This window comes from Rhinatrema bivittatum, chromosome 3 (assembly GCF_901001135.1).
Source record: "Rhinatrema bivittatum chromosome 3, aRhiBiv1.1, whole genome shotgun sequence".
In the NCBI taxonomy this organism is placed as follows: domain Eukaryota; kingdom Metazoa; phylum Chordata; class Amphibia; order Gymnophiona; family Rhinatrematidae; genus Rhinatrema; species Rhinatrema bivittatum.
This window is the reverse complement of record NC_042617.1, coordinates 465697934-465711519: the sequence shown is the minus strand read 5'-3', so window position 1 is coordinate 465711519 and position 13586 is coordinate 465697934. Positions and strand designations below refer to the sequence as shown.

Genomic DNA, 13586 nt, shown 5'->3' with positions numbered 1-13586 from the left:
TTTTGCCTTCATGGTGGTAATTTTCATGGCAAAATGTTTTAAAAGTTGACTCTAATTAAAAAAAAAAAAAATGCAGACATTGTTAGTTTTTGCTAGAAATTAAGGGTTAAATATGGCAATTCATTTATTCTTTTGGATTTAACTATAAATAAAGGCTGGTGGCTCATTGTATACCAATTTTGTATGTAGAAGCCCTCCCAGTAGCAAAGTCAATGCTGAACCACTGGAAACAAGGGGTTGGAACTTGTGTTTGAACCCCACTTGGGATAGGAGGAAGATTGAAAGCCACTCAGAGAAAACTTTGAAGGTTAAACTTTTAAAATCCTCAATTTCCTAGTATATTGCTGGTAGTAAACAGAAAATAGTGCATACCATGCTTTAGTTTATGGATCTTTGCACTCTTTGTAGATAGTGGCTACTCTTTATTGCAAACCCTTTTGTGTTAAATACATGTTTTAGTAGTCGAGTTTTGCTGCAGTAGGCACATAAGAACATAAGAAATTGCCATGCTGGGACAGACCAAGGGTCCATCAAGCCCAGCATCCTGTTTCCAAAAGAGGCCAAAAACCAGGCCACAAGAACCTGGCAATTACCCAAACACTAAGAAGAACCCATGCTACTGATGCAATTAATAGCAGTGGCTATTCCCTAAGTATAATTGATTAATAGCCATTAATGGACTTCTCCTCCAAGAACTTATCCAAACCTTTTTTGAACCCAGCTACACTAACTGCACTAACTACCTTCTCTGGCAACAAATTCCAGAGCTTTATTGTGCATTGAGTGAAAAAGAATTTTCTCCGATTAGTCTTAAATGTGTTACTTGCTAACTTCATGGAATGCCCCCTAGTCCTTCTATTATTCGAAAGTGTAAATAACCGAGTCACATCTACTCGTTCAAGACCTCTCATGATCTTAAAGACCTCTATTATATACCCCCTCAGCCGTCTCTTCTTCAAGCTGAACAGCCCTAACCTCTTCAGCCTTTCCTCATAGGGGAGCTGTTCCATCCCCTTTATCATTTTGGTTGCCCTTCTCTGTACCTTCTCCATCGCAACTATATCTTTTTTGAGATGCGGCGACCAGAATTGTACACAGTATTCAAGGTGCGGTCTCACCATGGAGCGATACAGAGGCATTATGACATTTTCCGTTCTATTAACCATTCCCTTCCTAATAATTCCTAACATTCTATTTGCTTTTTTGACTGCTGCAGCACACTGAGCTGACTATTTTAAAGTATTATCCACTATGATGCCTAGATCTTTTTCCTGGGTGGTAGCTCCTAACATGGAACCTAACATCGTGTAACTACAGCAAGGGTTATTTTTTCCTATGTGCATCACCTTGCACTTGTCCACATTAAATTTCATCTGCCATTTGGATGCCCAATCTTCCAGTCTTGCAAGGTCCTCCTGTAATGTATCACAGTCTGCCTGTGATTTAACTACTCTGAATAATTTTGTATCATCCGCAAATTTGATAACCTCACTCGTCGTATTCCTTTCCAGATCATTTATATATATATTGAAAAGCACCGGTCCCAATACAGATCCCTGAGGTACTCCACTGTTTACCCTTTTCCACTGAGAATATTGACCATTTAATCCTACACTGTGTTTCCTGTCTTTTAACCAGTTTGTAATCCACGAAAGGACATCGCCTCCTATCCCATGACTTTTTAGTTTTCGTAGAAGCCTCTCATGAGGGACTTTGTCAAACGCCTTCTGAAAATCCAAATACACTACATCTACCGGTTCACCTTTATCCACATGTTTATTAACCCCTTCAAAAAAATGAAGCAGATTTGTTAGGCAAGACTTCCCTTGGGTAAATCCATGTTGACTGTGTCCCATTAAATCATGTCTTTCTATATGCTCTACAATTTTGATCTTGAGAATAGTTTCCACTATTTTTCCCGGCACTGAAGTCAGGCTCACTAGTCTATAATTACCCGGATCGCCCCTGGAGCCTTTTTTAAATATTGGGGTTACATTGGCCACCCTCCAGTCTTCAGGTACAATGGATGATTTTAATGATAGCTTACAAATTTTAACTAATAGATCAGAAATTTCATTTTTGAGTTCCTTCAGAACCCTAGGATGCATACCATCCGGTCCAGGTGATTTGCTACTCTTTAGTTTGTCAATCTGGCCTACTACATCTTCCAGGTTCACAGTGATTTTGTTCAGTTCGTCTGAGTCATCACCCCTGAAAACCATCTCCGGAACTGGTATCTCCCCAACATTCTCATTAGTAAACACGGAGGCAAAGAATTCATTTAGTCTTTCTGCAATGGCCTTATCTTCCCTAAGAGCCCCTTTAACCCCTCTGTCATCTAATGGTCCAACCGACTCCCTCACAGGTTTCTTGCTGTGGATATATTTTAAAAAGTTTTTATTATGAGTTTTTGCCTCTATGGCCAACTTCATTTCAAATTCTCTCTTCGCCTGTCTTATCAATGTTTTACACTTACCTTGACAATGCTTATGTTTTATCCTATTTTCTTCAGATGGATCCTTCTTCCAAATTTTGAAGGATGTTTTTTTGGCTAAAATAGCCTCTTTCACCTCACCTTTTAACCATGACGGTAATCGTTTTGCCTTCGTTCCACCTTTCTTAATGCGCGGAATACATATGGACTGCGCCTCTACGATTGTATTTTTAAACAATGTCCAAGCCTGTTGAACACTTTTAACCTTTGCAGCTGCACCTTTCAGTTTTTTTTCTAACTATTTTCCTCATTTTATCAAAGTTTCCCTTTTTAAAATTTAGTGTTAGAGCTGCAGATTTACTTATTGTCCCCCTTCCAGTTATTAGTTTAAATTTGATCATGTTATGATCACTGTTGCCAAGTGGCCCCACCACCGTTACTTCTTTCACCAAATCTTGCATTCCACTAAGTCCACCCCAGCACTGTCTATAATCCTATCTAGGTGACGCGTGAGGTCTGCCACCTTTGCACCAGGCAGGCAAGTTACCAGGCGGTCCTCACGTCCACCAGCCACCCTGCTATCTACATTTCTAATAATTGAATCACCAACTATGATGGCCGCCTAACCCTTCCCTCCTGGGCAGTAGCCCTGGGAGATTTGTCCTCAGTGCGAGAGGACAATACATCACCTGGAGAGCAGGTCCTTGCTACAGGATCACTTCCTGCTACACCAGGGTGATGTTCTCCTACTGGGAGACCTTTCTGATCCAAGGCAGCACTGGGGCTGCCAGAATGGATTTGGGACTTGGCTACTATGACCCTGAAGGTCTCGTCAATGTAACTCTCTGTCTGCCTCAGCTCCTCCAAGTCTGCTACTCTAGCCTCCAGAGATCGGACTCGTTCCCTGAGAGCCAGGAGCTCTTTGCACCGAGTGCACACATACAATCTCTCACCGGTGGGTAAAAAATCATACATGTGACACTCAATGCAAAAGACTGGAAAGCCCCCCTCTTGCTGCTGGACTGCTGCCTTCATCTTAGTATTATTGAGTTCCTAGTTAAGTTTAGGATAATAAGGGAGTTGGAATGAGAGTACTTTAAATTTACAGGTGAATTTAGTAATTAATCAGCTAGTGTCCTACAAGGGGATAATTAAACTTTCAATAAGGGCTGGTACAATATTATGTTTTAGATAAGACCCTGATTGATTTTTAATGAGAAAGTGTCTTGTGCCTAAAAATCAGGGGTTGAGTGGGTGGGAAAGACAGACACTAGAATTAACTATCTCTGGCTTGCTTATTACTTCAGACACACAAAAACTCTAAAGAATATATCCCTTAATTTCACCGTTCACCAAACTTTTATAAACCCAAAGATTTCTGAAAACTATACTTACCAATCCTCTTAAACCACGGTTGAATTAATCTTCACTCATTCAAAAGAGGGATTTGAGATTCGCGCGCCGGTCCTCCTCTGCTGCAAACCTTGCGGGGCCTCTGGAAGCTGGGCTGTGGAAGTCAATCCCTGCATCGCTCGCGGTGACCTCGGGACTCCTCTCCCGGGGGATGCTGGGAGCAGTATGCAGATGAGCCTTCCGGTCCTCCTCTACTGCAAACCTTGCGGGGCCTCTGGAAGCTGGGCTGTGGAAGTCAATCCCTGGATCGCTCGCGGTGACCTCGGGACTCCTCTCCCGGGGAATGCTGGGGGCAGTATGCAGATGAGCCTTCCGGTCCTCCTCTACTGCAAACCTTGCGGGGGGGCCTCTGGAAGCTGGGCTGTGGAAGTCAATGAGTAGACTTTAGGTGTCCTTTTTATATGCAGGACCTTTGTGTATACAGTATATGGAAGAATGCAGTGTTTTTCCAACCACAATATTGTTGAAGCTAGTAGGAAAAGCCCATCCAAGGATGGGGAAATTCTGTGACGTGTAGGAAGTGCGTGATTGAGATGTGAGGTATTAGTGGGTGCAGCCTGAACTCTGGTGTACTGTGTGGTAGTAAAGAGGAGATTGGACAGGGGGGGGGCGGGGAGCAAAAGTTGAGGGGACAGAGCTGACTTTCCATATGTGGCAGTAGAGAGCATATTAGACAATACAGAGAGAGAAGGGTAGAGTTGGAAAGTACAGGGAAGAAGAGGGGCTGAGCACAGCTTGTATACCAGTGATGCAGGCCTAGGGCAACTTTGCTTTTTATTATAACTAGATTATCCTTCCCTCCTTTATTTCCTATGGTTCTGCTACATAGTGCTTCCCTGATACTAAACCTCCCCTGTCTTATTCCCTGCTGCAAATGACTATTAATATAAAGTCTACTGTCCCTATTCTCTACATTTTTCACTTCACCAATCATTCTATTTTTGCCCTGAGCGTCAGTTTTCTTCCTGTCATCCAGACATCTCCACTATCCCTAAGAGCATCTCATTCTTGTCACTGTCTTTACACATCAGTCTCTTTTTCCCTATATTCTCCTGCTTCTCCTCCTACTTTCAGCTGGGAGTTGTAATCCTATTTCTGGCCCTCCAAAGCAACTATCACCCCATCTGTGACCATCAAGCCATTACTTGTCCTTCAGCCACTCCTACCACCAGATAGAGTTGGAGATCAAAAGCTTGCTGATGTCATCCCTCATACAGCTCTCCGCCTGTATAGCCTGCCAGTATTTTCTATCTCCAGCAGATGGTGGACATGCATTCCATTCTGTGGATTGCAACCTGGATAGGCCGAATTATCCTGAAGAAGGGTGGCTCCTGGTGTGTGAGGATATTTTCCCCTTTCTCAGTTGAGCATGCCCCAATGGAATATTGGCCTTTAACATATGGCTCCTGAGGTGATAGCTGGTGCTTACTCCTTCAGTTTAACAGAACCCAATCCCGTCAGTTGGGAGAGCTCCTGAAGTGACAGTATGGATTGCCTCCCTCATTGGGGAGGGGGGGGGGCTACTGCTGGGTGAATGCTTGGTGTTCTCCTCCCTCTTGCTGATTTCCTTGGTGAGAAGTTTTTGTTTAAAAAAGAAGAAAAGAAATGAGCTGCGGTCCCATTTTGTGCTCCTGAGATGCCAGATGGTTTTTCCTCCTTCAGTGGTGCAGGAATCCCTATCTCCCCTGAAGATGGGCAGCTTTTTGGGATCTTCAGAGGTGATAGCTCACTTCCTCTGTTCAGCCAGTGAGGGCTTCAAGCATCCAGGGTGAATTGACTACCTTCTGCTCTCACCTCTAAACTTTTTCAGTAATGTTATATACAAAAAAAAATAAACTGCAAACATCTTGCCCTTTCTCTTGTTTTACACAGGGTGGTGTACCATGACAGTGAGCGGCTAAGGGACTGACTGTGGGGGATATTATGGATGCTTACAGGAGTGGTTCCAAAAATTAAAGATGGCGTTGGTCTAATTGTAAGCATGAGAGAGACACTGCACTGAGCATATGTGGCGAGTGCAGATTGGGCTGTTTCTGGCAGTGTGCCTTGCCTGTGTAACGGTAGAGAGAAATTTTTTTTGTCCGTGATTTCGTGGTCACGGAGAGTCCAGGATCAGGGAGGACATAGTAAATTATGCCACGCTGTCTTGCAGCCCCGGGGGGTGGGGGGATGAGAGAGAAATCAGGGTTGCTCTTCCCCTCCCTCCTTCAGTCCTGGCCTTGGTGTCAAGTATGTAGTTGGGTGTAAGGCTACCTAAGTGATGGTAGGCACTCATCAGGTCCTCTTCTGTAACAGAAGTTCTGGAGTTACCTCCCTGCTGGGTGCAAAGGGGAGAGCTGCATATTGAGATTCCTTGGTAATGTCAGCAGAAACATTCTGAATGTTCCATCTAGTTGGCTCAATAAGTTATTTATGGTAGTGGTTTCTTCCCATGCCTTATGTTAAGGGTAATAACTGCTGCTTTGTACAGGTTACCCCCATGTTTTCTGTGAAGGTAGTGACTGCCCCTCATACAAATTGCTCCCATGCCTCCTGTTAAGGGTAATAACTGCCACTTTCTACAGGTTGCCACTGTGACTTCTGTTGAGGGTAGTATCTACTGCTCCATGCAAGTTATCCCCATGGCTTCTATTAAGGCAGTAACTGCCATTCCGTGCAAATTACTTCCATGAAGTCTATTAAAGGTGGTAACTGGTGCTCCGTGCAGGTTACCCCATGGATTCTGTTAAAAATAGTGACTGCTGTGACAGGAAGGTTATCCCCAGGTGTTTTGGGAAGGTTAAAAACTGTCACAGTGGATGGATTACGCAGTTGCCTGCTGTTGGATTAGAATTTGAGCATCATTATGGTCGAAGGGCTTGCAGATCATGGATCTAGGTGTTGGCTGCATGAGCTTAAAGGGCCTGCTGAGTCTGGTGCTCTTGTGCTGCAGATTTATGGAGGTTTGATTCCTTGCTGGTTTCAAGAGGTGGACGTTTGTGGCCCTCATTAAAAAAAAAAAAAAAAAATCATAATACTATTTATTAATAATGACGGGGCTCCTCCTCCTTAGTCTACCTCTTACCTCTGAAGGCGCTTACTTGAGGAACCCTCTGGTGAGCAGATTTTGTCCCTGTGCTGCCTTGATTATTTTTTCTGTCTTAGTTGCAGTCCAGAAAGGAATTAGGAAATGATCCGCCGATAGCAGTCCTCAAAGACAATGCAAGGAGTTCTGGAGGAGGGACTATGTTGTTCATTTCCAAGGTGTGCCTAGGTTTGAATGGGTCACTAGTTTGGAAATTTGCATCCGATGCCTTAGGTGATCAGTGGTTTTCAAGGGTGATCTGCTTCTTGGAGTAATGACCCTAGGTCACGTGGAGATCTAATCCAGGTGGTTAGGTTGACATTTCTTTCCAGTTCTGGCACTGTCCCTTGGTCACATAGCAGCCTCGGAACCCTTGCAAGGAATTGCGATGCGGTGTAATGGAAAATTTTAGGTATGCCCTGCTTGAACAATGGGCTTCTCTGTTTCTAACCCCTGCAGAAGCTGGGACTTTTTTTTTTTCTGAGAGCTCAGTTTGATACATATCTAAACCAGGGGTTCCTTCCAGAGTGGTGACTCCAGGAGCTGATGGATCCCACAAGGAGGTGCAGGAAGTGATCTGTCCATTGAGTTAGATCTGTCTTTGGATGCTAGGGCAGTGATATTGGATTTGGGCTTAGGACTCTTCAGAAGGTCTTGTTCTCTTGGTGGAGTTTTCCAGTTCTATAATTGCTTGGTGGTGGTACCTTTCCCAGGACACCTAGCCAGAGATTGCATTAATGGCTGCAGCACCAGCATGTGGTCCAAGGGAAGGAGTTAGTGCCATGCATATAGACAGTGATGGCCAAAGGGGAAGAATCTATAGACCTCATTATCAGGAGATTGGGGCCAGGCGTCTCCTGAAGATCAAGCTGGTCCATCATTGATGTGGCAACATGAGCATTTGGAAGTGCTTCTACAGTTTTCCACTAAGTTGTTCAGTTGGGTGGTACAAGGGATGATGGATAGGATCAGATATGTAGCATGCAAAAGTTCCAAGGTGTATTCTGAGTCAGTAGGTGTATCTGACTCAAAGTACAATTAAGCTACAGTTAGTGTAGCTGGGTTCAAAAAAGGTTTGGATAAGTTCTTGGAGGAGAAGTCCATTAACTGCTATTATTTATTTTTATTTATTTATTTAAGGTTTTTATATACCGGCAATCATGAGAACATATCTTGCTGGTTTACATGAAACGGGGGTGCAATAAATACATCAAACTAGAACTGAGGTGACCGAAGGTACAGTTACAATTAACAAGGGTAGCAAAACTTGGTGAAGAGGAAGAAATAGGAAAGAATAAACTGGTTAAACGATATACAAGTCAAATTACAAGTTATGTGCAAATGGCATGATTAATGGCTGCATGTTTTAGAGGAGTCCTTGGATTGTGTCATTAATCAAGTTTACTTGGGGAATAGCCACTGCTATTAATTGCATCTGTAGCATGGGATCTTCTTGGTGTTTGGGTACTTGCCAGGTTCTTGTGGCCTGGTTTGGCCTCTGTTGGAAACAGGATCATGGGCTTGATGGACCCTTGGTCTGACCCAGCATGGCAAGTTCTTATGTTCTTAAAGATGATTGCTCTTTTTTGCGATGGGAGTTTCAGTAGCCATAGATTTGGTCAACGGCTCATATGGAGGAGTAGCCTAGTGGTTATAGCAGCAGGATACAAACCAGGAGACCAGGTTTCAAGTCCCACTGTCACTCCTTGTGACCTTGGGCAAGTCACTTTACCCTCCATTGCCTCAGGTACAAACTTAGATTGTAAGCCCTGTGGGGATAGGGAAATACCTACAGTGCCTGAATGTAATCCGCTTTGAAGTGCTGAAAAAAGTGCGAAAAGAGGAGTATAAAAATCTAAATTAAAAAAATGTAGCAGGAATGGGTACCACTGAGTCCATTTATTTCATTTGCTATACTATGGGCATGGAGCAGTGGTGTCTATCAGATGTGTCCTTTGCTCTGTTCCTTGTGGATGAAGTCTGCGAGGTCTGGGCTCTGTGGCGAGCAGTGTGGATGCATCTGGGCACCAGTTTCATGTTGCCAAAGAGATTTTTGCTTGGCGGCATGGAGACTCTAGTGCATGATTGGCTGCAGGAGGAAGTTCTGTATAAATTTTCTTCATGACTCGTATCTCCCAGGTTCTGAATATAGAATTTCATGTGGTTTCTATAATTACCTTTGTTGACAGTAGTTTGAATTAAATGAACTAATGATTTTTTTTCCCCTTTCAGAGCTGTCTTTCACCCAGAGTTCCCATCTGTTCTTAATGCTTTAGAAATAGATGATCCAGTGGTTGCAAATTCTTTAATTGACGTCAGAGGAATTGAGACAATCCTGCTTATTAAAGTATGAACTACCATTTGTTTTTTATGTAAATTAAAATTTCATTGTATTCTTCCTATTTTTCTGTGATATACTTCAGCTGGTAGACCCTGCTCTGCTGAACTAATGTGCTAAGAGCAAGGGTTTAGTGACCCTGCTCTGGTTTTCAAAATCTCCAAAATGAATAGGTATGAGATAAATGTGTGTCAACAGGATCTCCGGTGTAGGCAAAAATCTCTCATGCCTATTCAGTTAAAACCCAGCTGGCTGATGGGGTCACCAGGACAGGTTTGAGAGCCCCTAGCTTAGAGTGTGGAAAGTGGTAGGGGGCATACTTGTGTTCCACTCCTGGTGGTTAGAAAAATGAAGGCTTGATACTGAGAAGGTAGCCCTTCTGTCCCTTGGATTGTAGGAGAGTTCAGTGGACTATATACAAATTCTGGATGCAGGAGGTTCACACAGAGAGTATTCCATTTTCCCTCTGTATGAAAGATTTTGTATAGTCTGCAGTATCATGAGACCAAGGTACTTCTCAGGGTTCAAGTCTTCTTCAGCCTTCATCTAGTCTCTAGCCATCATAGCTTTGATGTTAGCAGGTATGTCCCTCTCTTTCTTTAAGGTGTCTTAAATATTTCTGATTTTATTTTTTGAATAGTTCATCAGAAGATGATTTTGCTTTAAGTGAAGGAGTTTTTCCATATAGTGAGAGGATTACGTTCTAGATCCTTCTGTTACCATCCCACAAAAATGCTTGAATAGTTTCTACATTTTTCCAGAGTTAGGCCAAAAAAATAACTGTGTAAGTGTTCACCTCTGCATTTAACACTTATCCACCAACAGGTAGAAGGAAATATCACCTTTCTACAATCTTTAGTTGTCAGATCCATATGGGAGTTGATTTATTTGAAGTCTCCCACAGTGTCATAAGACATCAGTATGATTCTTACCCAGCTGATGAAAGCCCCCTTTAAGCCACTTGACTATTGTAAGCTCAGGTACCTGATCTGAAAGATCATTTTTTTGGTAGTGGTCATTTCAGCCAACAGATCTAGGCCCTAGTGACTCAACTAACTTAAGAGTAGATTTTTACCATAATAAAATGTGGTGCTCCACATGTGTTCTTCTTTCCTGTCTAAAGTAGTATCAGATTTTCACCTTAATTAAATATTCATCTTGCCAACATTGTTCATTAGGCCACATTTCCATAAAGGATTGCAAGAGAACTGTCATCAACTACCTGAAATGGACTCAAGTCCTTAGAAAATCTACCTAAATTTGTTTTTCTCTTGACTCCAATAATCTTGGAAGGTGGCAAATACAATATGAATTAGAATTACAATTAGAAATGTTATCTCCTTTTATTATGCCTAAGCAGGATTGATGGGCATTTCAAGACCATAATGTAAGAGCTATGACAGTTCCAGTCACCTGTCAAAAGTCTAGTCTCATGGAGATTTGCAAGGCTGTGATGTAGAGTTCAATCTACAAATTACTGTTTAAACACTACCTCCTGGCAGGGATAGTAGATTAGAATTTCTTTTCTCCATTGTCCAAGAGGGTAGAGCGTAGAGCCCAACTCTACCCAACTTGTCTGGACTGGTCTAGCAGAACCTAAGGAAAAATAATTAGAATCTAATTGAACCTTTTATAATGTCAGGTTTCTTCCCTGTTTTACAAAATGAGCATATTCATATATATAGAGACCCTTACTTTTCAATATTTATAAATGATCTGGAAAGAAATACGACGAGTGAGCTAATCAGATTTGCAGATGATACAAAATTGTTCAGAGTAGTTAAATCACAAACAGATTATGATAAATTGCAGGAAGACCTTGTGAAACTGTAAAATTGGGCATCGAAATGGCAGATGAAATTTAATGTGGATAAGTGCAAGGTGATGCATATAGGGAAAAATAACCCATGCTATAGTTACACAATGTTAGGTTCCATATTGGGTGCTACCACCCAAGAAAGAGATCTAGGCGTCATAGTGGATAACACATTGAAATCATCGGTTCAATGTGCTGCGGCAGTCAAAAAAGCAAACAGAATGTTGGGAATTATTAGAAAGGGAATGGTGAATAAAACGGAAAATGTCCTAATGCCTCTGTATCGCTCCATGGTGAGACCGCACCTTGAATACTGTGTACAATTCTGGTCGCCGCATCTCAAAGATATAATTGTGATGGAGAAGGGACAAAGAAGGGCAACCAAAATAAGGGGAATGGAACAGCTCCCCTATGAGAAAAGACTAAAGAGGTTAGGACTTTTCAGCTTGGAGAAGTCGGCTGAGGGGGGGGGATATGACAGAAGTGTTTAAAATCATGAGAGGTCTAGAACGGGTAGATGTGAATCGGTTATTTACTCTTTCAGATAATAGAAAGACTAGGGGGGCACTCGTTGAAGTTAGCATGTGGCACATTTAAAACTAATCGGAGAAAGTTCTTTTTCACTCAACGCACAATTAAACTCTGGAATTTGTTGCCAGAGGATGTGGTTAGTGCAGTTAGTATAGCTGTGTTTAAAAAAGGATTGGATAAGTTCTTGGAGGAGAAGTCCATTACCTGCTATTAATTAAGTTGACTTAGAAAATAGCCATTGCTATTACTAGCAATAGTAACATGGAATAGACTTAGTTTTTGGGTACTTGCCAGGTTCTTATGGCCTGGATTGGCCACTGTTGGAAACACAATGCTGGGCTTGATGGACCCTTGGCCTGACCCAGTATGGCATGTTCTTATGTTCTTCTTATGTTCTTATGGAGAGAGAGAGAGAGAGAAGTTTTTCCCAGGAAAAATATTTCTCACAGGACAAGCAGGATGGTTGTCGTCACAAATGGGTGACATCGAGGATGGAGCCCAACCACGGAAAACTTCTGTCAAAGTTTCTGGAACTTTGACTGGCCCCTACTGGGCATGCCCAGCACGGCACCAACCCTGCAGCCAGCAGGGGTCCCCCTTCAGTCTTCTTTTTTCCGCGCAGCATTAGCCACACGGTTAAGGAGCTCTTACCACATTCCTGACAGGAATTTCTTCACGGACTTCTTTGAAGTAAAATTTGACCCTCAGGGGTCCCCCCTCTATCTAAATTTAGCCCGCGGTACTTCGGTAAGTTTTTTGCCGTTTTTCGCCGCTTACCGTCCAGTTTGGCCCTCGCGGCCTGCTGTCCGTCGACCGTCCCGCGGCTAAATTTTTGTTCAATGGCCATGGCGTCGGGGTTCCGTCGGTGCCCAGACTGTACGCGCACCATGTCTATCACAGACCCTCATAGAGTCTGTGTATTATGTTTAGGGAGTGAGCATGATGTCCTGACTTGCACCAAATGTGCCCTTATGACACCAAAAGGTCGCAAAGCCAGAATGGAGAAATGGGACTCCTGTTCCATGCTCACACTCCGCCGTCCATCGCATCGACGTCCTCGGAACCGGCACCGTCGAAGTCACACCATCGTCAGCAACCTCCCGGTGACAGTCTGCCATCGACGTCTCCACGGCCATCGACTCCCGTCCCTTCCCCCGAGGATCGAAGGGTTCGGAGGGAGAAGCATCGTCATCGACATCCCAAGTCTCGGACCATCGAGGAATCTAAGTCATCGACCTCGGTACCGTTCGAGCCTCCACCGAAGAAGTCTCGATCAGAAGCGGCACCGTCCACTCCTGTTTCTGAGACACCGAGGCAACCCTCACCCCATCGGGGTTTGGGAGCCGCGATTCCACCGGTGACTGTGGTCCCTCCAGCTCAGCCTCAGCCTCCCTCTTCCGCGGAGCCGGGTCTTGTTACTCCAGGTCTCTGGCAAGAACTGGACCAGCTGGTCCAGGAAGCCATCGACAACGGTTCCAGATTCCATCGGCACCAACTTCAGCACCGAGACTGTAACCGGTCACCGACCCGATTCCAGCAGCGCTGGCACCGCTGCTTGCCCGGATGGAAGCGCTCATGACCGCCCTTCCACCGGTGATACCTGGGTCACCGACAGCACCGGTGCGCTCCCCGATGCCAATCTCATCTGGTGGAGAAACACCGTATCGAATTCCTCCTTCGGGAGTGGTTCCATCGATGCCGTGTCGTCCCTCGCCACAGATACATTCCTCCGGGGCGATACGCACATCGGCTCCATCGATGCCTTCAATGCCGGCACCGATGCCTCCGAAGGTATTTTCGATGCCCCCGGTGATTCCTTCGGGTTTCTCGGAGCCTCAACTGGGGCCTTCAGGTATTCAACCCCCTCATGGTCATACAGGTCAGCAACCTGATCCTTATGACACCTGGGGTGATGATACTTCCACAGATACCGATGATTTACCTTCACCACCCTCTCCTGCTGAAAGCAGAAAGCGTTCTCCTCCTGAGG

At 44.0% G+C, this 13586-nt stretch overlaps 1 protein-coding gene across 1 annotated transcript in view; it reads left to right on the top strand.

Annotated features, from left to right (window-relative positions):
• Positions 1–13586, top strand: part of SMC6 (structural maintenance of chromosomes 6) — a 317112-nt gene that overhangs the window by 106686 nt on the left and 196840 nt on the right. The window contains 1 exon segment of the mRNA XM_029595951.1: positions 9144–9258. Within this exon segment, the coding sequence (XP_029451811.1) occupies positions 9144–9258 (115 nt within the window).